The following is a 27,406-nucleotide window of genomic DNA, read 5'->3' as shown; positions in this document are numbered from 1 at the left end:
TCATGGTCCTTATTAAGGACTTACAAAGATAGGCTATTTATTAACCAGTTTTCTAATTAAAGTCCTTATCTTGTCTATAAGTACAGTTTTGAACATACTGAATTCAAAATTTAATACATTTTATATACTTATTTCAAACACCAAGAAAGATTTTATTGAAGATATGCATTCTAATTCTTACCTCCAAAATTCTGTCCCCTGATTGTAGGCGGCCATCTTTTATTGCTGCTCCCTTTGGTAAAATGTTTTTTACAAAAATGGGACCAGGACCATGTATGGAAGAATCTCTGGTAACCACAGTGAAACCAAGTCCTTCAGGTCCTAGTATATAAGACCAGGAAAACACATGGTCACCTTCAGCAGGAATAATATTATATTCAATTTTAGAGTTAAATCCACCTGACTTAGACCAATGCAGAATAAGTGAAATATTGACATTCCAGTAAATATTTTAAATATGCTTCAGTTTTTCTGGTTTTAAATACAGATTACAGTGCCTTACAGGCCATGGTTGTATCACAGTGAATTTAGGGCCAGTGTAGATATATAACACTTTTGTTTACTAAGGTCCTAGAAGAAATACCACATGTTATCCATATACCTGGGAGACTGATTTCTCAGTAAACCATAACCTGACTTCATACTTTCCTGAGAAGCAAGAGGCCATCTGACATGTCAGGCTTTCAATCAACTAGCCAGCCTGTGGCTCCCCCTCCCCCTGAGTCTCCATTCCTTGTGTACTGCATCCCATTGCCCCATCACTCGTTCCTGTTACTCCTGTCCTGTTCTCTTGCATCTCCAGTTTCTCTCTTTGAGTTTATGTCTTTTTTCACTCTATGTGAAGGCATGCTTAGATTTCTCTACCCTAAAGAATCCTTACGTCAATCCTACTGCTTCTTCAATCTTCCATCACCAACTACCTACCCATGACCATATCCAGTCATTTTTCCTATTCTGATCTTTCCCCTTTTCTAGCTTTGACACTTCTCACCAACCATTTTCTTGAAATTAACTCCCCCCTTGGTATTCATGTTTTTAGTTTCTGACTATTTTCCTGCCTCTCTGATCACAACATGTCTGTCACTCTTTCTCTTACCCATCGTTCTCCCACATAAACATAGATGTTCCCCAAGGATCTGGAACAATTTGTCCTCTAGACTTGGCCTGGCATGCTCCTGTCTCCAACTACCATCTCCCTACAGATGACACTTACATCACTTTGTTTGTCTCTAATCTCTCAGGTGTCAGTCTCCAGGATATTACCATGCACGTTCTTTCACAAGCATTTTAAACTTCACTATGAACTTCCTTCTCCAACCCAGATCCTTGCCTTTTCTACTTAAAATTCTAATTTCTCGTAATGGTATCACCATTGCACAAGCCACCCTGGCCGAAGACCTCAGCAATAACAGTAATTCCTCTCTCTTCCTGCCTACATCCAGTCAGCAATTTAGGCATACATGTTATATTCAGACAGACACCGTGCACCCTTGACTGCTCCCTTGTTGTACGCTCTCTTCTTTAGTAAATCTTTTTCTGTCAGATTAATCTTCCCAAAACACAGGTGTGGGATGTAATATTCTTTATTTTTGCATTCAAGGCTTTTTGATGGATTTTTAAGGTCACATTCCATGTCTGATTTATCTGTTCTCAAAGCACTCAACCCCATGTCTTATGCATAGCTGCACAATTTGTATGAAAAGCACAAGGGATGCATTTACATAAAAAGCCTAATTGTGCCTCCTATCGATACATTTTCTTCCCCGTATAGAATTCTTATAGGAGGACAAAATTTTGACCAGAGGGTTTTTCAGAATAATCTCTACATCCCAATTAAAGGTACATGTGATTTGCTTTAGATATATGTGAATAAGTATTCTAAAACTACCTTGTGATCATTACATTTCCTATTAATTCAGATAAGAATCCATAAAATCTTGGTTTCTTTTGAATGGAGTCTTGAAAATCACAGTGGGTTGCAGAGGGTTGCAGTGAGGGAAGGGATTATCAGGAGAAGTTACAAAATAAAAAAAAAGTGCAGAAATTCATGAATGTGTATGTGTGTATGTATAATATTGCATAAATATCTATGAACACACATGATCTAGTCTTATTGATCTGGGCTGCAAATGGATGAAAAAGTTGAAAAAGATGAAGAAAAAAGGTTATACATGCTTTTGAAATTAAGAATACTTGAAAAATTATTTGCATTGTTGAATTAGTGAAATTAATAATTACTACATATTTGCTGAGGAATAATTTTTTGCTGGTATAAAACTATCTTAGAGAACCAGAAACAATATATTGGCTTTTTGGACTTGGACTAAAGGATGCTTCAAAAATCACTAATCTTGCTTAAAACAGACAACTGAATTTCAGTGCCTGCTTAGTATTAAGTTGTGATACAAGAACACTCTGTTCCTACCAAGTTTGTACTGGTTCTTTCTATTTCATAGCAGGTCTTTATAACTTTCTTGCTTCAAATAATGTACACTCTCCAGAAAAAAGAATAAGAAAGTACTATGATTTTAAGAAATTTAAGTTACTGCAGTATACACTTAAATCTATTCTTTGATTCAATTAAATGAAGGGAGAATTAACAAAATTAGCCTTAATGCATTTCTCTTAACCAATTTTACATGTTACAATAATAGAATGCTATTAAGCATAATTTAATAATTACCTTTCTTTAGGTCAATTTTAATTTTCTTTGCATTTTTCTTGCTGCCAAACCCCATGAGCGGGGAGAGTGAGGGAGAGGATGGCTTTCTACCTAGTCTTGGTACTCGGGGGCTCTTGCTTTGCTGCAGGGAAGTTGATGCATCTTCCTCAGGACTGCTTGTTCCTGTGAGATTTACTGTCTTTATTCCTGATTTTCCATGGACAGGAGGTGGCACCTTTGTTCTCAAAACGCCATCATTGTTACCAAAAATGTTAAGAGGTCCAGTGACGGATTTTTCATACTGTTCCCGGTTTTGAGGTGGAAGCACATGAAGCAGCACACTTGGAGATTTCATTGCCTGACGGAAGACGTCCTGAGCCCTTGAAAGACAGTGAACATATAATGATACCGCTTCCTAGCACGCCATCCAAAGCACCCAGCCTCACGGCTACAGGAGCATAAGCACAGGAGATACTATCACTATTACTACCAATATGACTTTGTTAACTAAATGCTAGTTACCACGTATGGCCTGCTCATTAGGTGCCACCACACTGGGCTACATGTGCATCATCAACATGCACGATTCTCTCATTTAACCTTTTTAACAACCATGTTAAGTAAGTATAATTAGCTCTCATTTTGCAAAATGAAGAAGTGGAGGCTCAGAGAGCTTAAGTAACTTGTCCAATGACCCACAGCTTCTAAGCATTTCTAAATCTGAAATTCTACCCAGAAGTATTTACTGAAGTAAATATAAAAGCAAGCTCTAATTTTAAATGGAACAAACATCTTTCACAGTCTCCATCAGATTATCATTTGGTTTCCTTTTAAGACTTTAATCTAAAGTACAGGCCTTTCCTAATGTGGGTTGTGTTGCAGAAGCCCAATTCTGACACAAACATTTCCTCACGGAGACGTTTGGTAGGTACGCAGGCTGTGTCAAATATCACAGTGGATTGGCAATCCAAAATGCACCCTCCCTGTTATTCTATTATAGAGTCCCTAATGTTTTTACTTTTTTGTCTTAGCGCTTTGTGCTTTTCCTCAAATTTCCTACTACTTTTTCTTTCCTTCTTCCTTAGGTCTCCTTGTACCTTATGACTAGGTAAAACAACTCTCTTCCCAGCTTTCTTGCCAATGAGATGAAAGGTTAGAGAAAATCTGGCTCATCTGGGAGGCAGAAACTTTTTTGTTCTACTGTTTCTCTTTCCTACTTCTTAAAACTCAAAAGTGATGGAGGGAACTCCAGCAGCCATCTTGTGACCATGAGACAGCTTCAAGATAGCATCCGCATCAGAAGGATGGCAAAGCAGAAAGATGGAGGATGCCTGACTCACTGATGATGGTGGACCCTCCATTCCAACTCTGGACTGCCATCTCCACACTTATTTGTCCTTAGAAAAGGTAAATTTTGTTTAAGCTACCTTTATTTCAGGTTTCTATTATGAGCAGCCACACCAAATAATAATTAATCATAATTCCAACTGCTATCTGAGCTCCCCCTCACTTTATTCACGAAGAGCTTACAATGTTAGGGGAGGAGGGAGAAGACTTCACATAGATAGCCCAACTCCTCTGGTCGGCTCCTTGACTAGGAGTCAATTTCTACTCTACACTGAATTTTTATAAGCCTTGATTTCTACCTCTATAATATAGGGAGAATAATGTCTGCCTTGCATTCCTATTAAGTCCTGGTAACAAGCACAGTGATATATAAAAATAATATCATTATTGATAATACTTATAATTTTGCATATTATTCATTATTTTTAGAAATACACTCTTAAGGCTTCATTTTCTTCCACACTTAAGCAGCTACAGCACTGCCCCTCCACCCAACACAATATTGGCAACTAATGGTCACAGAGAAGATATATTATGAGTTGTTTTGGTTGAAACAAGAGAGGTTGGTGATCATTACTAAAGAGTATTCGTGATTATTCCCTTGTTCCACTGTAATGCCAATATACATATAAAAAAGCATATGCAGACTGCTGCATACTTTAATTCTTAGGTACAAAGACCTATTCCTGTAACATTTTCACATGCAGAGAAATAATTTCTTGAGGGAGAGTATTTTAACTTTTTTTTTTTTTTTTTTTTTTTGCGCTACGTGGGCCTCTCACTGCTGTGGCCTCTCCCGTTGCGGAGCACAGGCTCTGGGCGCGCAGGCTCAGCGGCCATGGCTCACGGGCCCAGCCGCTCCGCAGCATGTGGGATCTTCCCAGACCGGGGCACGAACCCGTGTCCCATGCATCGGCAGGCGGACTCTCAACTACTGCGCCACCAGGGAAGCCCTATTTTAACTTTTTTTTTTTTTTCCATTTGTTTCTATTATTCAGTGAGTCTTCACAGTCATCTCTCACAGATATTTAGTTCAAGGAAGACTACTGACACCAAGTAAGTTAATTAATAAGCCGAACTAATAGTCTGTGAAGAGTTCTTAAATACCAGTCTAACTGACCTGTATCCCAAGAAAAACAAACCCATCTATCGATGCCCCAGAAAGACAGCCAGGCAGAAGGTTTGCTCTGTTCTGCAGTTTGTCCTTCTCAGGGCTGTCAGGGACATTTGCAGCCCACCTCTGAGTACGCTAAAACACAGGACATGTTTGAAAATAGATCTTCTGGGGTCAAAGGGAACTTATCAGAAGTTCTACCTACATTTTTGATCATAATGAGCTCAGTAATGATCATAAGCATTCTAGGAATCAATAAAGTAAATAAAACAATAAAAAACATGCTTACTGAGCAAAGGTTTTGTCTACGAGGTCCACGCTGTTGATTTTTACAATACATTCATTTTCGTGAAACAGTCCTTCCCGCTTAGACCTGCTGTTTTCCTCAATGCCACGGATGAAGAGCCCTAGAATCCTAAAGGCAACATTTCGGTTGAAAGAGAATGACTGAATAACCTGCGAGTTGTTTCTCCATTTGTAACCGTTCAGAAATAAACATCGGTTTCTATTTATGAAAGGACATATGCTTTATATTCGGGCAACTGTTATTTAAATCCTTAGTAAACAAACAAACAAAAAAACACACTCGCACACATGACTAAGGAGAAGAAGCCCTTCAAGATACATATACGTAAACACCAGCCCAGAGCACAATGACCTACAATCCCGTTTCTCATGCTTGTAGGTAACTTAGAAAAGGCAAGTGTTGCTCAGTAGAGTTCAGGACACAGAGGACTCGTGGTTTCGAGAGGGATTCACAGAAGGGCTGACTGTAATAAGTAAGTTTGAGTTGGTGCCCAGGGGGCAGCTCGATGTTTGATAATGGGAGAGGATTAGGTATTCACAGTAGTTTTTTTGCAGTCTTCCCACCTCTTCCAATAATATGCATTTGAAGAAGTAAATGTTTAGCAGAAATCATATTACTGAGTTTAGAAGGAAGTTCGGTCCCATTTGTTAGTGCCACTGAATCAAGTGTGTGTTGAGTGTTCTCTGCACTTCGGATGGAAGAATATGAGACAGGGCTGTAGGACCAGGACAATGGCTCAGCACAGGCTTGGAGTACAGGAGTAATGAAAAACCTGGAGCTATAAGCCTAGAGTCTTCATAGAAGGATTTGGGAAGAAAGTGGGATGTAAACTGGATCAGAAGAATGAGTGGGATTTGGATAGGAGGAGAGAGAGAATACACACAGAGGCAGGAACGAACAGGTGTGTGTAAGGGGAGCAGGGTGGAAGCTCACACTGGATGTGGAGGCCAGTGCCACGTGAAGGGGCCTTGAACACCAGCTGATGGACGGATGTGATGAGGCTGGAGTAATACTCATGCCACTCACTGCTTCTGAGCAAGACGGTGACCAGATGAAATCAGGGCTTTGGGAAGAGGTGTCTGAAATTTCAACCAGGAGGAGTCTGGATTCAGAGAGGATCCCCTGAACCTCCCGGTGCTTTGGGGCTGTGGCTTAGAGTCAGGAGGGGATGGGGTTGGAAAAAAAGAAAAGGAGAAAGAAAGCTACAGCAATGAAAAGAATTTAACTGTGTGTGTATGCACTTGCACGCACCTATTACATATTGGTAGTATCTGAACTGAAAACTAAAAGAAATCAAACTTGTGTATACTTTAGCCATTTCTCATGTGAGGGATTTCCCTGTTCCTTGCGGCATGTCAGGGTCCCAGGTGTCTCAGGATAAAACAGACAGATACGTCCTCCAAGAGGAGTCTGCTAGATGTGGAGAAACCACCACCTCCTCTTCCCTCATCCTCTTGTTTTCCTACTTTGTCACCCTCTTTCATATAGGGGCCTTAGGTGCTATTACGTAGTCCCTTTGCATTAAGTCTCGAATCTAAATAAAACATGAGCACATTTTATGCACGCATAATAGTGTCCGCCATTAAAAAGGGGAGTCTCTAATGAAAGTCTCTAATGAAAACCATCTTCCTGTTTGGAGCTGCCACAAAGTGGGACCTCGGCCTCCAGGGCCTCAGTTCATCTGATGAGCTCACGTCATCTCAAGACAGCTGGAGGAGAGGCACATGCAGGGCTATTTAGATGTCTACTTTAAATAAGTTAAATGAACACAGTATGCTGACGTAGGAGAGAGCAGAGCAAATAGTTTTGTCACCTACTGTGGGGAAAGCTCAGGGTCACAGGCCAAGTGTGCAATGATGCTTCATTTCCTAGTTCTAGTAGGTGAGTAAATTAATCAACTTCTGGGTGGAAGAGAATAAGGGCCAAAGGTACTATTTGATAAAAGATCTGAGATTTAATTTATTTAAAGTACTAATCCCACCTTAATCTCATAATATAATATTAAAAATTGAACTATTTGACATGTCAAAAAAAAAAAAAAAAGAGGAAAGAAATAGAATAAAATACTGTTTCTCTCCTAAACTGAACAACTCTCTAATAGTTCACATTTTGGATTTTTGTTATGGTGGATTCACAGTAACACGACCCATTAGGAGGCTCACATGTGGTTATAAACTAGTTTATATAAGCGATATTTTTTTAACAAGCATTCAAGTCTTCCTTTAATTTAATTCAGTACACCATCAGTCATGTAATGTTACTCCCTAGGATTTAATTTCACATTTTGGGAGATGAATTAATTCTTTCAGGCCACTGGGTTGCAATTTAGCTGGTATATTACAGCTGGAGTATGCTATGTGAACCTCACTCAACTAAATAACCTAACTTTCCATGAAAAATTTATTGACAGAATAAGCCCAACTGTAGAACCCATGTGTCAGAGGTAATTTTGGTAAAATGTAAAACTAACTGATTTTATTAGTTTGTTCCCTGGCAACAAACCACTCCTGCCTTCTTTATTCTATGGAAGGGATGGATTCCTTCCAGTTTGATTTCATCCAGACCAGTATGAGAAGGCTCAGAAAAGAGTCCCTCTTTGTTCTCTTTGCCCCAAATGGGTGAGCTGTGGATAGCTATCTCGTTTGGGACCAAGGCTCGCAGGATTTAAAAATTAATGCCGTCGATGAGTTATAGGCCGAGGTGAACCAGTTAATTTGCATTAAGAAGCAGTGATAAAGGAGGCCGAAACCCACAGCCCCGCAGAATAAGAGGGGTAACAATTGCTTCTTGCCCTTCTAATGATCATTTAGGCACAAACCTATGCCCTGCTGGCCTCCTCCTTTCTTCCCACTGTATCACACTGCCTAGGCCGCTCACCCGCTTAGAATTTTTACCTAAACATCTCCTCTGCTCACATTATATATCACTCTTCACCCATCCCTCCTTTCCTTCTGCCTCATATTCAGCTGTCTTTACTATGAAACAGGTATATTATGCTATCTTTATTTACTGACAATTAGATTTTATGCTTTAATTCTAAAATAAAACTATATATTTTTTTTTGAAAAAAATGAATGAAATTAAGTTGCTTTTTACTTTCAGGGACTCTTGTTTTGTTTTCTTTCTTCTTGCATTTTTGTTTTTATTGTGCGAGCCAACAGTCCTCCGTACAAGCAGCATTCTCCACCCCGATGAAACCACTGAGGCCTCATTTAGTGCAGCAGCCAGTGTGTTGTACTCAGGGTGTTCTAACTTTGATTAGGGATCTTAGTTCTACAACAGGTGTGGCCCTATTTTTGTAAAAGAAAAAAATTAAAAAGAAATTGAAGGCAGAGTGAATTACAGTAGTCTTAGTAAATAATTAAATGTAAATTCTAATTTAAAATAATGACACAAACCAATAAATGGAAGGAAATGAAGAACTAAGTCTACCACTATGACCTTAACTACCCCCATCCCCCATGCTCACACAGGGCAACCATATGGCATAATGAAGTCAGACACTTGTCTGACACACTCTGTATGCAGTTGCTTCTAGACACATGGGTTGAGTTAAGTGTGCTGTTTCAGCCTGTACTCATTACTTCTTAACTTTTATTGGCTCATGTCTCCACTTCCATATTATTTTTTATGTTTTTTAATTAAATTTCCTTCCTATAATGCCAGTGGATAGCAAAAAATACACACACACACACACACACACACACAGAGAGAAAACTCTTTCACCAATTTACTGAATAGTTGACCATGAACTTATAAAAGTTCATTTCTAAACAAAGTTTTTCTGTTTTAGCCAAAATAGTATTAATCCTAATAATTTACACGTTTGTATGTTGTGTGTTTCACAAGGAGCATTCACATTTTTAATGTGGTTTAATCCCCACAACCTTGATGTGAAGTAGGTATTCACAAGAGGCAAATTTAGGGGACTCACTCAAGGTTATACAAAAGAGAACAGTGAGATTCAAGTCCAATTGTTCCAAATCCGAGTCCAATACTTTTTCCTATTCTATAAAGCTTATGCTAGAAATCAGAACTAGGAAGGATCAGGGGGTAAATCAATGCATTCTAGTGTGTTTTCCTCATTTGAAGTGAGAGAAGGTGATTTTTGGTCTATAGCGTCAACTTGTTTTCTGAACAACTGAAAATGATGTAGGGCGACTGTCATGTTGTATATTTCTTCACGTTTTGAAAATTGGGATGATCTTGTGGTCTATTCCAGCTTCATTAAGCTAAAGGGCCTAGTAATTTAGCCACACTGGTATTTCACAAAGCTCTACCAGTACACTTCTGACAAAAGCCATTAGAATTCCTCGTGACAACTGGGTAAATACTCTCCCTGTCTATCAAAAACAACCTCAGCTTGTCCTGTGCCATAACCCATAACATTTATAAACATGCTTATTAACACATACAGGAAATGAGACAATAAGAGCCACTAGCTTTTCAGTTCATTTCTTTTTAGGGGACATTCATTCCAGCAAGAGCTTGGCATCAGATGTTATTTGCTAAAGAAGGTGATGACTTAGCAATTACAGGTAGCAGATGGCTACCTACTGAAAATGATGCCAACCAAAATATCATGACTAAATCTGTTCTTCCTGCTGTATGGCAGACCAAATTGAATAAATATTCAGAACCAGTAAATAAATACTATATAAGCTTTGGGGAAAGTTTTGTTATAGAAAGAGCAAAGAGTGAGGTCAAGTCAAGATATCTGGATTTTGTATGACCTTGAGAAAAATCAACCGACTTTTCTGGTCTTTGATCACCTAAGCTAAAATCAGGTATTTTGCCTTTTCAATGATATATTTAAGAAAATAAATTTAGCAAATTAATTAAAATCATATCATATGGGTGAGAAATTCATTTTCTTTAAGTTTCTGACAGCCTTTGTCAGTGTCAATCTAGTGCAAAAGGTAGTCATCCTATTGAAAAGTATTATAATAACATAATATCTAATACTAGTTTTGTAAGGTTGTTATAATAGTACTAATATTAACTCTCAGGCACACACTTTAATTCCCATCAGTAAAACAAGTTTTACAGCCAGTTAAGTAGACACAAATTTCAAGAGATGGTGAAGCAATCTAAATTACCATTTATCAGCATGGATTTAGAAATATAATGTCTTTAAAATTTCAAAAGGATGTGATAAATTATTTTTAATTGGTTATATTTTATTTTAGAACAAAATAAATAGAATAATGGCATTTTGCTACTATATGTAAAATCAAAACATATTTAGCTTCTGATATAACTACTTATAATATTAGAATATTTATTATCCTAAGTTCTATAAACCTGAGGCATATCAAGAAATATCCATTTGGAATTACTATATTTCATTTAAGTGTATTTTTGAACATTAAAAAATTCAGTTGCTATATTTCTCTAACAATATGTTAAAGTCTTTCCACGATTTCTGTCTATGTGTCACTGATAAGAATACTTTAATAAAGTACTTCTTAATTAATTGTAAATGCAGAAGCCATGATTTCTTTTCCATCGTATCTTAGAAGTGATGTTATTTTGTTTCTAACACATAAGTGGCCAACAGAAGTATATCTTGAGGTGTCTATCTAAATAACAGAGACATACACTTAATCCTCTTCTAAAAAATGTTTGGGAAAATGAGCTCAAGTCAAGTTTTTCATTAGTATGAGCTTCTGATATAAGGAAAACATCTTACCTTCCACTCAGAGATGAAAAGAAAGGTACTACATGTATTCCCAAGGGGCCTCCTTCCCCAGAAATCTCCACTGTTCTTGTCATATTACTGGGACAGAAAAAAAAAAAAAAAAAGAGCACAAATGAGTCCCTGCTAAAAAAACAAAAACAAAAACAATCAGATGTGGCATATTAAAAAGAAAAACAAAACAAACTTAGGATTATAGCAACTACTGTAAATTCAACAGCAGAGATGAAATCAAAGGAGTACATGATTTGCTGGTATGTTCAGAAGACCCAGGAAATAAAATGTTTAAAAGACTATCTGATTTCTTATTTTTTTCCTAGAAGAGGAAAAAATGGAAATGACTATGTACAAAAATAACTTCCTACTTAACTTAATCTGCATAAATCAACATATTTAAAAAGGATGTACACAAAAATGAAATTTCTCCCCATTGAGACACACTTGAAAATTACTGAATAGATGATAAAATACATTGAATTAAGCATATCTATGCTTAAAACATAAAGGAGGATTTTTCCTCCAGAACAGAGGAAAAATGAAATAAAACACATTTTTATTAGAAAAAGCACATAATTACATTTTAAACAACTGTGAAGCCAAAGTTGGTAATACATATGGGCATGTTCAAAGCATTATAAATCAAAACCAAAACTTGCCTTCCAATAAGGCATCAGTTGTATTCAATGGAACAATTCCAAATTTTCACCTCTCAGTTTTTTTTTTTTTTTTTTTAGACGTAGGAAAAGAAGTTGAAAAGCCTGGAGAAAATGTATTACAGAAAGAAATGGAAAGCCTGACCTGTCTAACCTACTCCAGATTAAGGAAAGGATGAGCTAGAAACATTAATGGATAGTGTGTATGACTGAAATATACAAGGCACTGGGAGCTTTGGAGTAATGGAAAGTGGAACTAACAAGTTTTTATAAAGATGAAAAATAATACCATGAACAATTATTGGCTCCTTTAATCCCAGAGAGAGAAAATAAAATTGTCAGAGGAAAAATGATAAAGTTGAAGCAAACATCTCCATTATGGAAACTGTAGGCAGGTCTCTATTGTTTCCTATTTACATGAAAATGACCTGAAACTAGATGTCAAATTAAGAGCTACAGCTGCTACAAATACATTTCTGCTCCAAATTGAAAATGGGAAAATTTTGGCTCCTTGCTGGAAAGTTGAGAACAGCATTAAGAAAGCAAAATGCCTAATGAATTCACTCTTCATGAAGTACTCCCTAAATTATCAGCAATCTAAAATAAATATATTAAATACATTCTCATCAGTGGATTAGGCTTATTTTTAATGTGTTTTCATTGCAAACCTATTATCATTAAGAACTGCAAAAAAGAGCATGTTAGTTTCCAACATTTATGGAAAGGGATGGAATTTCAAAACTGATAGTAAATTTCGAGTTTTGCTCAGATACTGCTGATATATTTAAACTTTGTTCAGTCAAGCAGGTTATATCAGAAGCCTGGAATAAAAGTTAGAAATAAAATAAATCTTAGAGTGCTAAGATCAAGGGATAAAGTAGATTCTTCTCTATACTTTCTGTGTAAGCATAGGCACTATATGAATATAGGCATATGAAATCCTAAATATAGGTATGCATTTTAAGTCCTGAATATAAAATATTTGGTGGGAAGAGAAAGTTGTGTAGCTTTCAATGGACCGCAAAGAAATAACTTTTACATAACAGATTTATAGTGCACTCGTAGGTATTTGAGGAAGACTAAACCCAAAGCATACACATTCTAGGGTTATGATATTATTGTAAAGACTTCTAAAAACAGAGATGAAAATTTCATTTAACCACTGAAACTTTATTATCTCTACCTTTGTAACATAATTTTATAGTTTTACACTTAGAGCATAACACAAATCTTTCCTAATAAATGTATTAAATCTCCACATGCTGAGAGCATTCATATGTATTATATAGATGCTTTTGGAACATAAGTGTTTAGTCTAGACAACAAGATTTCAGCTTAAAAAATTTTAGAATGGCTTTATGGGTTCTTTTTTCTACTTTGCAAGTATTTCTTTATCCCACTCAAAACCTCTCCTATAAAACATAATAAATTCTATGTAAATTCTATGTATCATACTGACACCTACTCTTTAGTAATCATCAAACTTGTATTTTTACATTTACTTAAAAGTAAATCACAAAATTTCTTAAAGTAATCAATCTTATTTCAAAACACTAAAACTTTGTTGGAGGATGCAGTATTAAGGATTTTTTCAACTTTATAAGATTCTCTTTTTCAGTATTTCAGAATAAACTTTTATGCTATCTTTATATGATAGTCACTATTTTTTGGCTAGAATGATATTTGACAAATCTTAAATTACTATCACAAAAATATTACTATCCCAGAAAAAGCAGCATAAAAGACTTTCAATTTTGTTGACTGTTAAATGCAGATACTTAGAGAATTAGATCTAAAGACAAGCATTACAAGTTTTACACAGACTATGTTTTACCATGCTCTTTATAAACTGTTATCCATCATTTGTTTCAAGATGGAAAGAAAAGCATTTGAAAAAGGAAACTCATAGACCAGTCCATCTTTTTAAATTTATTTTAAAAGGGGAAAACACCACTCAGTGTTTTACATACTTGATGGGGTTCTGTGGAAATCCCTGTATATATACCCTCATGGAAGATAAACATAGCAAGGAGGGCTAGACACAATTACTTGAATACACATCTCATAAAATGAGATTTCACTAAGATGTGAAAATATGCTATTAATGTTATTTGTTTAGGCAAACAGCACAGTAGAGTTCAAGGACTGGTGAGCAGGGTATGCACATTTAGGTTTCGGAGGCAGACTGAGAATGGAAAATGTAGAGAATGAGGTGAGAAGGCTATTCTAGAAGTGGAAAGAAAAAGGGATTGGCAGCTACTTGTGAAAAACAGATAAAAAATGAATTGCGGGGCAAAGGAAAAGTATTTCACTTACAAAAAGAAAAGTCGGAAGATTTCACTAAGCTCAAAATAGCTAATTCAACTTTCTAAGACGTACCAAAACAAAAGCAGATAGTCACCAAGCATTAGGTCCAATAGTATTAAGCAAGCTACATGTTCTAAGCTCTGACTGACAAAATTAATTCAAATATCACTAGAACCAGCTGCTACCTACCTAAGACTTTTATACAAAACTATGGGTGAAAGTACAGAATCAGTGGTTTAAAATGAGCCTGTTGTGAACGGCTATGGCAAGAACTAGATGGAAAGTGCTTCATTTGGCTCCTTCCAGCAGAAAGACATGAAGCTTGAGGGAGAGAAGGGGCTGCACAGATGGTTGTAGGTCTGATTTCTCCACACAAGGCAAATGCACAGTATCTTTAACATTAGTCAACCCAGTGATTGGCCACTAGTTTAGGGTACAGAAGAGACAGGTCTGAGGGCAGGGAAGAGGAGATACTTTGTTTCAGGAGGAAATAATGATTAACTTATGAAATTAGAGAGAAGTGTATCCTAGTGGTGGCTCTGAGTCAGGTGCCTAAGTAAATCATTTAAACTAAGACCACAAGTAAGTTTCCTCATTTGGACAATGAGGGAATTAAGATAAATTCCTAATAGAGTTGCTGGTTTTAAAGAAAAAAATAGAGAATATTATATAAATACAGCAAACACACACAGTCTCTGGCATATGAGAAGGACTCAATATCAGCTGTTAGTATTATTATTAGGACTTTCTGAAGGAACAAAGAAGCTTACGGGTTAAAAGGCAATAACCTATTTCAAACTTTCCAAATTTTCCTCAACTTGATTTCCTCAGTAAGAGTTTTTTTTTTCTTAATCCGTAAATACTGTAGGATTTTCTTCATAATTAGACTGCTGATAGAGAACACAGTGGGTAATAATGAGTGGAGAGAAGTTACTGGCGGGTGTTCTTTGGGGACTGATGTCCAAGACTGTCATATACAGCAATGTGAGAGATGGACCACAGAGAGAGACCTCCAAGAAGAGCTTGCTGATGACACCGAAGGCTACTTGACAGTGAAATGTCTTGGGTTTTTTCCCCCAGTTTTATTGAGATATAATCAACAGCACTGTATACGTTTAAGGTACACAGCATAATGATTTGACTTACATAAATAATGAAATGATTATCTCAGTAAGTTTACTGAACATCCATCATCTCATACAAATACTAAATTAAAGAAATAGAGAAAAAAATTTTTTCTTGTGATGAGAACGCTTAGCATTTACTCTTTTAACAACTTATGAAATGTCTTGTTGATATGATTATACTGAGTAAAAATCTAACCAAGAATTTGTTGTCAAAGGTGGTGGGATTCACTTAATGCAATTAATCGAGTAGTTCCAATGAAGAAGCTCTGCAAGGAAAAAACAAAGTCTAATGCTTGAGGAGTTCATAATCAGCAGGCAGATTAGGACAGGTAACAAAAAATAATACAAAGGAATAGAACAGTAGTAGTACTTGCAGTATGTTCTCAATGAATGTACGCTATCTGGGGGGAGGCAGCATGTTAATCATCTTCTGGGTATTATATAACACGTACTCACATCAAATGTACAAAGTAAACATATCACTTCCATTACAGATAAGTAAACCGATGCTTAGAGAGGTTAAATAATCTGTCCAACATCACACCATTTATATAAGGTAAATTCAGGACACAAATTGGAATTTACTGCTTCTCAGAGCAGTAGTTTTCAACCACTTTGACATGTAAGTTTCAAAGCAGAGGTGCTTTCTGATGAGGTTCATAGAAAAGGGAACAGGATCAGGAAGGAAAGCTGGAAATCAGGAAAATCTTCTCAAAGGAAGTAGAATTTTAGATGGAACTGAGAAGGGTAAATGAATCTTCAACCAGAAAAGCTGGTGAGGGCGTGGAGAGATCATGCACAGGAGAGGAAACAGTTTGCACTGAGACACTGAATCAGGATGGTCTGCGCACACACGGATTGGCTGTGATACTAAAGAGAGAAGGAGGAGAGGGGAGGAGGGGGGAGGAAGGGAGGAGAACAGAGGGTAAGATAATGAGGAGATAAGGCTGACCCATCAGCTTCAGATCAAACCTCAGTGTGATATGTCAAATTCCACAATGAAAAAAAGCACGCTTAATTTTTTAGAAGATGAAATCACTATAGGTTTTGGAAATGAGAGTACTAAGAGCAATGCAGTGGTTTAGAAATATTTTACCTGGCAGAGATGTGGGATCAACTGGAAAAGGGAAAGACAAAGGAGAAATTGGTACTTGAGGTAGGAATTAGTAAATTACTGAAACAATGTAGCTGAGAGGTATTACGGATTGAGCAATGATTATAGGAATAAAGCATGAAAACATGGAGAAAGATTCAAGGTATTATGAAATGGACTCTGTCAATAATTTGCAAAATGAGAGGCCAAGGAGAGGACAGGATAAAATGTGATGACAGTTTTCATCCTGGGAAAAGAGGCATATCTGGAATAACGTGAGGTCAGGAATGAGCCAGAAATTAGGAATGAAGGGAAGGTCTTTTGCATACACTGCTTGCTAATTAAACAGAAGCTTAAAGTGCAATCTTTTTTGTTTTAACATCTTTATTGGAGTATAATAGCTTTACAATGTTGTGTTAGTTTCTGCGGTACACTAAAGTGAATCAGCTACACATATACATATATCCCCATATCCCCTCCCTCTTGCGTCTTCCTCCCACCCTCCCTGTCCCACTCCTCCAGGTGGTCACAAAGCACCAAGCTGATCTCCCTGTGCTATGCAGCTGCTTCCCAACTAGCTATCTATTTTACATTTGGTAGTGTATATGTGTCCATGACTCTCTCACTTCGTCCCAGCTTACCCTTCTCCCTCCTTGTGTCCTCAAGTCCATTCTCTAAGTCTGGGTCCTGCCCCTAGGTTCATCAGAATCTTTTTTTTTTTTTTTTTTAGATTTCATATATGTGTTAGCACACAGTATTTATTTTCTCTTTCTGACTTACTTCACTCTATACAACAGACTCTAGGTCCATCCACCTCATTACAAATAACTCAGTTTCGTTTATTTTTATGGCTGAGTAATATTCCATTGTATATATGTACCACATCTTCTTTATCCATTCATCTGTTGATGGACACTTAGGTGGTTTCCATGTCCTGGATACTGTAAATAGAGCTGCAATGAACATTGTGGTACATGACTCTTCTTGAATTATGGTTTTCTCAGGGTATATGCCCAGTAGTGGTATTTCTGGGTCATATGGTAGTTCTATTTTTAGTTTTTTAAGGAACCTCCATACCGTTCCCCATAGTGGCTGTATCAATTGACATTCCCACCAACAGTGCAAGAGATTTCCCTTTTCTCCACACCCTCTCCAGCATTTACTGTTTGTAGATGTATTGATGATGGTCATTCTGACTGGTGTGAGATGATATCTCACCGTAGTTTTGATTTGAATTCCTCTAATGATTGGCAATGTTGAGCATCCTTTCATGTGTTTCTTGGCAATCTGTATATCTTCTTTGGAGAAATGTCTATTTAGGTCTTCTGCCCATTTTTGGATTGGGCTGTTTGTTTTGTTGATATTCAGCTGCATGAGCTGCTTGTATATTTTGGAGATTAATCCTTTGTCAGTTGCTTCATTTGCAGATATTTTCTCCCATTCTGAGGGTTGGCTTTTCGTCTTGTTCACGCTTTCCTTTGCTGTGCAAAAGCTTTTAAATTTCATTAGGTCCCATTTGTTTACTTTTGTTTTTATTTCCATTACCCTAGGAGGTAGGTCAAAAAGGATCTTGCTGTGATTTAGGTCATAGAGTGTTCTGTCTATGTTTTCCTCTAAGAGTTTTATAGTGTCTGCTTTACATTTAGGTCTTTAATCCATTCTGAGTTTACTTTTGTGTATGGTGTTAGGCAGTGTTCTAATTTCATTCTTTTACATGTAGCTGTCCAGTTTTCCCAGCATCACTTATTGAAGTGGCTGTCTTTTCTCCATCGTATATTTTTGCCTCCCATATCAAAGATAGGGTGATCATATGTGCGTGGATTTATCTCTGGGCTTTCTAACCTGTTCCATTTATCTTTATTTCTGTTTTTGTGCCAGTACCATACCGTCTCGATTACTGTAGCTACGTAATTGCCCCAAGATTGCTTTGGCTATTTGGGGTCTTCTGTGTTTCCATAAAAATTGTGAAAATTTTTGTTCTAGTTCTGTGGAAAATGCCATAGGTAGTCTGATATTGATGCAATGAATTTGTAGATTGCTCTGGGTACTATAGTCATTTTCCCAATGTTGACTCTTCTAATCCAGGAACATGGTATATCTCTCCATCTGTTTGTATCATCTTTAATTTCTTTCATCCGTGTCTTACAGTCTTCTGCATACAGGTCTTTTGTCTCCTTAGGTAGGTTATTCCTAGGTATTTTATTCTTTTTGTTGCAATGGTAAATGGGAGTGTTTCCTTAACTTCTCTTTCAAATTTTTCATCGTTAGTGTATAGGAATGAAAGAGTTTTCTGTGCATTAATTTTGTATCCTGCTACTTTACCAGATTCACTGACTAGCTCTAGTAGTTTTCTGGTAGCATGTTTAGGATTCTCTACGTAGAGTACCATGTCATCTGCAAACAGTGACAGCTTTATTTCTTCTTTTCCAATTTGGATTCCTTTTATTTCTTTTTCTTCTCTGATTGCTGTGGCTAAAACTTCCAAAACTATGTTCAATGATAGTGGTGAGAGTGGGCAACCTTGTCTCGTTCCTGATCTTAGAAGAAATGGTTTCAGTTTTTCACCATTGAGAACGATGTTGGCTGTGGGTTTGTCATATACGGCCTTTATTAAGTTGAGCTAGGTCCCCTCTATGCCTACTTTCTGGAGTTTTTATCATAAATGGGTGTTGAACTTTGTGGAAATCTTTTCCTGCATCTATTGAGATGATCATATGGTTTTTCTCCTTCAATTTCTTAATATGGTATATCACATTGATTGATTTGCATATATTGAAGAATCCTTTCATTCCTGGGATAAACCCCACTTGATCATGGTGTATGATCCTTTTAAAGGGCTGTTGGATTCTGTTTGCTAGTATTCTGTTGAGGATTTTTGCATCTATGTTCATCAGTGATATTGGCCTGTAGTTTTCTTCTTTTGTGACATCTTTGTCTGGTTTTGGAATCTGGGAGATGGTGGCCTTGCAGAATGAGTTGAGAGGGAGTGTTGAGAGGGCCTTGCAGAATGAGAGGGAGTGTTCCTCCCTCTACTACATCTTGGAAGAGTTTGAGAAGGATAGGTGTTAGCTCTTCTCTAAATGTTTGATAGAATTTGCCTGTGAAGCCATATGGTCCTGAGCTTTTGTTTCTTGGAATATTTTTAATCACAGTTTCAATTTCAGTGCTTGTGATTGGTCTGTTCATATTTTCTATTTCTTCCTGGTTCAGTCTTGGAAGGTTGTGCTTTTCTAAGAATTTGTCCATTTCTTCCAGGTTGTCCATTTTATTGGCATAGAGTTGCTTCCAGTAATCTCTCATGATCCTTTGTATTTCTTCAGTGTCAGTTGTTATTTCTCCTTTTTCATTTCTAAATCTGTTGATTTGAGTCTTCTCCCTTTTTTCTTGATGAGTCTGGCTAATGGTTTATCGATTTTGTTTATTTTCTCAGAGAACCAGATTTTAGTTTTATTGATCTTTGCTATTGTTTCCTTCATCATTTATTTCTGATCTGATCTTTATGATTTCTTTCCTTCTGCTAACTTTGGGGTTTTTTTGGTTCTTCTTTCTCTAATTGCTTTAGGTGTAAGGTTAGGTTGTTTATTTGAGATGTTTCTTGTTTCCTGAGATAGGATTGTATTGCTATAAACTTCCCTCTTGAAATGTTTTTGCTGTATCCCATAGATTTTGGGTTGTCGTGTTTTCACTGTCATTTGTTCCTAGGTATTTTTTGATTTCCTCTTTGATTTCTTCAGTGATCTCTTGGTTATTTAGTAGTGAATTGTTTAGCCTCCATGTGTTTTTTATTTTTTACAGTTTTTTCGCTGTAATTGATATCTAGTCTCATAGCACTGTGGTCAGAAAAGATACTTGATACCATTTCAGTTTTCTAAAATTTACCAAGGCTTCATTTGTGACCCAAGATATGATCTATCCTGGAGAATACTTTACGAGCACCTGAGAAGAAAGTGTATTCTGTTGTTTTTGGATGGAACGTCCTATAAATATCAATTAAGTCCATCTTGTCTAATGTGTCATTTAAAGCTTGTGTTTCCTTATTTATTTTCACTTGGGATGATCTGTCCATTGGTGAAAGTGGGGTGTTAAAGTGCCCTATTATTATTGTGTTACTGTCGATTTCCCCTTGTATGGCTGTTAGCATTTGCCTTATGTATTGAGGTGCTCCTATGTTGGGTACATAAATATTTACAATGGTTATATATTCTTCTTAGATTGATCCCTTGATCATTATGCAGGGTCCTTCTTTGTCTCTTGTAATAGTCTTTAAAGTCTATTTTGTCTGATATGAGAATTGCTACTCCAGCTTTCTTTTGATTTCCATTTGCATGGAATATCCTTTTCCATCCCCTCACTTCCAGTCTGTATGTGTCCCTAGGTGTGAAGTGGGTCTCTTGTAGACAGCATATATACAGGTCTTGTTTTTGTATCCATTCAACCAGTCTATGTGTTTTGGTTGGAGCATTTAATCCAATTATATTTAAGGTAATTGTAGACATGTATATTCCTATTACCACTTTCTTAATTGTTTTGGGTTTCTTCTCGTAGGTCTTTTCCTTCTCTTGTGTTTCCTGCCTAGAGAAGTTCTTTTAACATTTTCTGTAAATCTGGTTTGGTGGTGTGGAATTCTCTTAACTTTTGCTTGTCTGTAAAGGTTTTAATTTCTCTGTCGAATCTGAATGAGATCCTTGCTGGGTAGAGTAGTCTTGGTTGTAGGTTTTTCCTTTTCATCACTTCTAAATATGTCCTGCCACACCCTTCTGGCTTGCAGAGTTTTTGCTGAAAGATCATCTGTTAACTTTCTGGGGATTCCCTTGTGTGTTATTTGTTGCTTTTCGCTTGCTGCTTTTAATATTTTTTCTTTGCATTTAATTTTTGATAGCTTGATTAATATGTGTCTTGGCGTGTTGCTCCTTGGATTTATCCTGTATGGAACTCTCTGAGCTTCCTGGACTTGACTATTTCCTTCCCCATGTTAGGGTAGTTTTCGACTATAATGTCTTCAAATATTTTCTTAGACCCTTTCTGTTTCTCTTCTTCTTCTGGGACCCCTATAATTCGAATGTTGGTGTGTTCAATGTTGTCCCAGAGGTGTCTGAGACTGTCCTCAATTCTTTTCATTCTTTTTTCTTTATTTCACTCTGCAGTAGTTATTTCCACTATTTTATCTTCCAGGTCACTTATCCTTCTTCTGCCTCAGTTTTTCTGCTATTGATTCCTTCTAGAGAATTCTTAATTTCATTTATTGTGTTGTTCATCATTGTTTATTTGCTCTTTAGTTCTTCTAGCTCCTTGTTAAACATTTCTTGTATTCTATCCATTCTATTTCCAAGATTTTGGATCATCTTTACTATCGTTACTCTGAATTCTTTGTCAGGTAGACTGCCTATTTCCTCTTCATTTGTTTGGTCTGCTGGGTTTTTACCTTGCTCCTTCATCTGCTGCATATTACTCTGTCTTCCATTTTGTTTAACGTACTGTGTTTGGGGTCTCCTTTTCACAGGCTGCAGGTTTATAGTTCCTGTTATTTTTGGTGTCTGCACCCACTGGGTGAGGTTGGTTCAGTTGCTTGTGTAGGCTTCCTGGTGGAGGGGACTGGTGCCTGTGTTCTGGTGGGTGGGGCTGGATTTTTTGTGTTATGGTGGGCAGAGCTGTGTCTGGTGGTGTGTTTTGAGGTGTCTGTGAACTTGGTATGATTTTAGGCAGTCTCTCTGCTAATGGGTAGAATTGTGTTCCTGTCTTGCTAGTTGTTTGGCATGAGGCGTCAAGCACTGTAGCTTGCTGGCCGTTGGGTGGAGCTGGGTCTTAGCATTGAGATGGAGATCTCTGGGAGAGCTCTCGCCGATTAGTATTACATGGGGCCAGGAGGTCTCTGGTGGTCCAATGTCCTGAACTCGGCTCTCCCACCTCAGAGGCTCAGGCCTAACATCAGGCCAGAGCACCAAGACGCTGTCAGCCGCACAGCAGTACTCAGAAGGAGCAGTGGGTCACCCTTGTGGATGAACGGGAGTACACACCAAGTGGCAATCTTATTTTTAAAAAAGAAACGTCCAATAGAAACCTCTTGCTTCATTGTCTTCTTAGGATCAAAGTACATTGAGTAGTACTTCATAGGAGATACATATAAGACTGTTGTAAGATAGTCTTACAATATATTGTAAGACTATTATAAGATATATTGTAAGACTATTTGGAGAACTCCCTCTAAATATTATTTTTCTTTAAATATAAATGCTTGTGTTAATAATGGGTGAGCAGTTAATACTTATGCCTATGATTTATGAAGCACTGTGTTTTATCCATTCAGTCATTCACTCCACAAATATGCTGCTATTATGTTCCAAGATCTGTGCTTGGTGTCAGGAATCCTCGGAGGATCCATCGTCTTGTTTGGGAGAATGACAAATAGTTACAATATAGTATGTGTGATAATGATAATTGCAATAGCAATTAATGTTTATCCAGCCTTTCATTTAGTATTGTGCTAGTGTAACTGCCCATTTTCCACAGGAAAAAAAGAATATTTTAAAGAGGTTTAATAAATAGTCCACAGTTACAAAGGTAGTGTTCAAACTCAGGACTTCAATAAATCCAAGAGTTTGGAACTAAGGAATGGTTTGATAAATGCTCTGGTTTAAAAAATTTTATCCAGGGACTTCCCTGGTGGCACAGTGGTTAAGAATCTGCCTGCCAGTGCAGAAGACATGGGTTCAAGTACTGCTCCAGGAAGATACCATATGCCACAGAGCAATGAAGCCCGTGCGCCACAACTACTGAGCCCGTGTGCCACAACTACTGAAGCCTGTGTGCCTAGAGCCCGTACTCTGCAACAAGACAAGCCAGCACAATGAGAAGCCCGCGCACCGCAACCGAGAGCAGCCCCTGCTCGCCACAACTAGAGAAAGCCCGCGCGCAGCAACAAAGACCCAACGTAGCGAAAAAATTTTAAAAATAAACAAATAAATAAATTTATTTTCAAAAAGAAAAAAAAATTTATCCAGTAGTGATATGTGCGATCAATGAGAATAAGGAGAGATTGACAATTAAGAGCAGAGTTAGTAGGTTATTACAATAGTCTGACAGAGAGTAACAAAGGCTTGAACAATAGCTAGGGGAATTAAAACATCACAACAGGCTGACGCCATTTTGAGATGGACTCTGCAGTAATTTACTTAACTTCTATGCCATCTGCATGGAAGTGAGTCCAAAGTCCTATGCTTGGGCCAAGCTCTGTGGGGTATCAGACTATCATTGCCTTAGGAGAAAACTGATGATGTAACTCAGCTGTAAGTGGCTTCCTAATTTCCTTCCATTCTTTCTTCCTCATCCCATACCAGCTAGAACCAACGTCCTGTCCTAGAATTTTAATCTCTAAGCTTCCTGCCACTCTGCCCACCTCTACTACCCTCCCCAGCTTTGCATTCCATACTGTTAAAATCCTCATCTTCCCCCCATCTGAGAGTCTGCAAGCAATGGAGTTTGCATTCACTCTACTTTCTGATCTTGGCCTCAAACTAATTTCAGATGATTTTTCCTACAGTGGTGCTCACCATATCAGGTTTCTCAGCCCTGATTATGCATCATGAAATAAAACACCAAGGAATCAGTGAAGGTGCACACAACAGGTAACACTGGAGTCAAAGGATTTGGAGACAAGAGTGGTGAATGTAGATTGGGTCTCTAGAAGTTAATCGCTCTGAATTGCAAGTCCTTAGCCTGCTAAAGGTGATAGTAAAACTCATGCAAAAAGTCCCTTGTGATAATCAAATTATACAGATATACATATGTATTTTCATTAAAGAATATTATTTTTTAAAAGTCCTACAGTTCATTTCTCTGAATTCCTTGTATCTGGAGAAAGCTGAGCTAATTTGTTCATGCAGCCATAAACCAAACAATTGTTAACTCTATAACAACGTAATACTTAGCCAAGATGTTAGCAAACTTTTCAAAAAGCTAACATTAAAAAAAATGAAATTAAAGGCAAACAGAGTAAGAGTATTACATTCATTATGCCTACCTCCAAAAACAATCTTATCAAGCTTCTAAAAAGACAGTGTCCTGGAGATTTTCTGTACCAAAGTTTAAATATTGTGCAGCTCATTAATCAAACAAACACAATCTAAATAAAGAGTAGCTATGTCATATGGCCATAAATTATAAACTTGAGGAAAATCCACACAGTAAAGCAGCATGATAAAAGGTGATCACACATTTTTTTTTTAAGCTAATTCCATGGAACATGCTTGGCACCTATTAATAACTGGACTGAATGAAAGGAGTATGTTGACTGCCTGAATGAATGACCATCAGTCTCAAAAGCATCACCTTTCAGGGCTAAAGCCAACAATCTATTCAACATGAAATTACTTATGCAAATTTTGCAGCAACTTTAAAAATGATGATGATGATAATAATAAAGATGATGGGGATGTTGATGATAGTGGTAGCACAGGACTTACTCTGACTCAGGCACTGTTCAAAGTACTTTACGCATGATAACTAATTTTGTCTTCATACTAACCCTCTGAAGAAGGTTTTAATATTATTTCCATTTTACAGACCAGAAACTAAGGCAAAGATGGATGAGCAACTTGCCTAAGCTCCTAGAAGTAATAAGCAGCAGAGCTGGGATTTGAACCCAGGCAGTAGCTAGGGATGAACTGGAAATTAGCGCAGAGCAAAGCAAGTGCCCGTAAACATGACAGCAACTAACTTTGTATAATAAGTTGCATTAAAAACATGAAAAATCCAGGTTGATAGGCTGGATTCATTTTATACACATAGAGTAAAATATTGCAAGACTGTTAAAACACAAGGCACAAGATTGTTAAAACACAAGTAATATTCAAGGAGCTGACATCTAAGAAAAACACTGCACCACGGTGAACGCTGAAATGTTCACTTTAAACTGTTGTTCAAAGAGAAGAAAAAAGCAATTAAGAAATCCAGGTTGCAGAAGAGTTGGAAGCATTGAGGCTCATTTGTATACATGTTTGTCAGGAAGTTCTCATATCATATAAAGAAAATGAGAGAAAAAAGTAATTTAGCAATTAATTTTAGAATTAGGTTTCACTCAAGTATTCTACTTATCTTGATGTTTCCTATAAAATAAAAACTATAATCTAAAAAAAACCAAACATTAAGTTGAAATAAAATATTCTTATTCACATAAGTAGAATATACCTCAATGCATCCATTGTTTTCGGCGATGTCAAGAGTTCTGTCTGCACACCATTCATAACTTCATCTTCTAAGTCCTGTGTGGAATTCTGTAGTGAAACAAACCCATAAGCATGTGGATGTTATGCACATAAAATTGAAGGTTTGAATAAAAAGTCTCAACAGGAGAGAGTAAATGGTTTTACTCTGGATATATACAGCATGCTCCAATTTCTTTGAAGACTGGAAACAGGTGTTAATCTTTTCAGTGCTTTCAATATTCTTTTCTCTTCCGTTTGGTTTCTGAAATACTCAAACGGGCCATTTACACAAGGCAGTATGTTAAGAGCTTTGGAATACATCATTTAGCTTCCTGCTACTCAACCATAAGCTTTTGGGACTGAGTGTTTTAAATCAGCAAGGAAAAGAGGTACCAAAGGGAAGGTTCCATTGACAGGTAGTGATGTATTAGCTTTAATGTACTGTACTTGCTTGCATCTCCCTGGTGACACTAAAAATATAAAGAAAGCAAAATTCATGAAAAAAAGGTTGCCTGGCAAGGTCACTTCTATCAAAAGTGTGACAGGACTAGTGCAGGAAAAGAAATCTGGAGTTCTTACTTTGACTTAAGACTTTAATTCTGAGGATGATTTTCAGCACAGAGAAACTAAAATTAACCACTTAACTTCTAAAATGGTAAACACTCTTCTACTGCAGAGAGGTAAGAGGGCAAGAGAGGTCCTGCACTCCAGGATGGTGGCAAAGTTGAACTGGGTGTTACATAGAGGAGAGATGGATTCTAGAAAGCCAGCCCGCTTGAGATTCTCATTTAGTAAGACATTAGTCCTCTGTTAGGCTTTGGAACTGAACTTTTTTTTCTTTTTTTAAACATCTTTATTGGAGTATAATTGCTTTACATTGGTGCGTTAGTTTCTGCTTTATAACAAAATGAATCAGCTATACATATACGTATATCCCCATATCTCCTCCCTCTTGTGTCTCCCTCCCACCCTCTCTATCCCACCCCTCTAGGTGGTCACAAAGCACCGAGCTGATCTCCCTGTGCTATGCGGCTGCTTCCCACTAGCTATCTATTTTACATTTGGTAGTGTATATATGTCCATGCCACTCTCTCACTTCGTCCCAGCTCACCCTTCCCACTCCCCGTGTGGAATGAACTTTAACAGAGTAATTCTGCAGACACATTACTCTTCAGAAGCAGAGTCACAGATAGCGCTCATTACAAACTTAGGTTTCACTGAAACAAACTACATGGAGCATTCATGGATCTAAATGTATCATTTCAACCAAAAAATGCAACAGATGAGTTAAAAGGCTGGACATAAAGGAATTAGGTTAATATTCTGAAGAAAACAAGACAGGGAGGCACAACTTAAGCAGTGTGTCATTGTGAACTGATTAAAAAAACTTACTTCATTTTTAGATTGAAGAGCAACATTTCACCTAGGGGTTGGTAGTTTTGGGAAGCACTTGATCTACACTAGATTTAAAAAATTTATTCACTTTTTCGTCTTCATGAGGATAAAGAAAGAAAAAAAAATCCCAAAAGTTGAAGGATGCTTTTTAGTTTAAGGTACTAAATCTTAAAAGATGAATGTCTTTGAAAGCTTTCAAACATTCACCTTATTATGAAGGGCTTGATGTGTGCTTACATTGAAAAGTCACAGGGTTGGGCAGGTTACAAAAATACTTGAAGAGACAATTTAACAAAATATACATACTTGTGACTACTGCACATGACAGAACATTTGATGACTGCATTTAGGTCAAAATCAAAATCACTGACTTTCTCATCTCTCTCTCTCACAAGAGGGAGCTCCATGAAGGGTGAGGCTGTATCTAGTCTCTCTACATTAAGCACACAACACACAGAATTGATTTAGTGAACGTTAATGAGTAAATAAGCTGAATGGCATTC

At 37.2% G+C, this 27,406-nt stretch overlaps 1 protein-coding gene across 3 annotated transcripts in view; it reads right to left on the bottom strand.

The window, feature by feature from the left end:
* Positions 1-27,406, bottom strand: part of PARD3B (par-3 family cell polarity regulator beta) — a 1,046,263-nt gene that overhangs the window by 498,639 nt on the left and 520,218 nt on the right. For 2 of the 3 annotated variants that reach the window (XM_082840795.1, XM_082840797.1), the window contains exons 5-9: positions 25,492-25,577; positions 11,123-11,209; positions 5,413-5,538; positions 2,684-3,042; positions 182-321 (exon numbers count right to left, since the gene is read on the bottom strand). In XM_082840795.1, coding sequence (XP_082696921.1) covers positions 182-321; positions 2,684-3,042; positions 5,413-5,538; positions 11,123-11,209; positions 25,492-25,577 — 798 coding nt within the window. The remainder of the gene's footprint in view (positions 1-181; positions 322-2,683; positions 3,043-5,412; positions 5,539-11,122; positions 11,210-25,491; positions 25,578-27,406) is intronic. The other variant, XM_082840796.1, reaches the window with a different exon arrangement.

The sequence above is a fragment of the Leucopleurus acutus genome, assembly GCF_964270905.1.
Source record: "Leucopleurus acutus genome assembly, chromosome: 6".
Taxonomy (NCBI): domain Eukaryota; kingdom Metazoa; phylum Chordata; class Mammalia; order Artiodactyla; family Delphinidae; genus Leucopleurus; species Leucopleurus acutus.
This window is presented reverse-complemented; position numbering and strand designations above follow the sequence as displayed.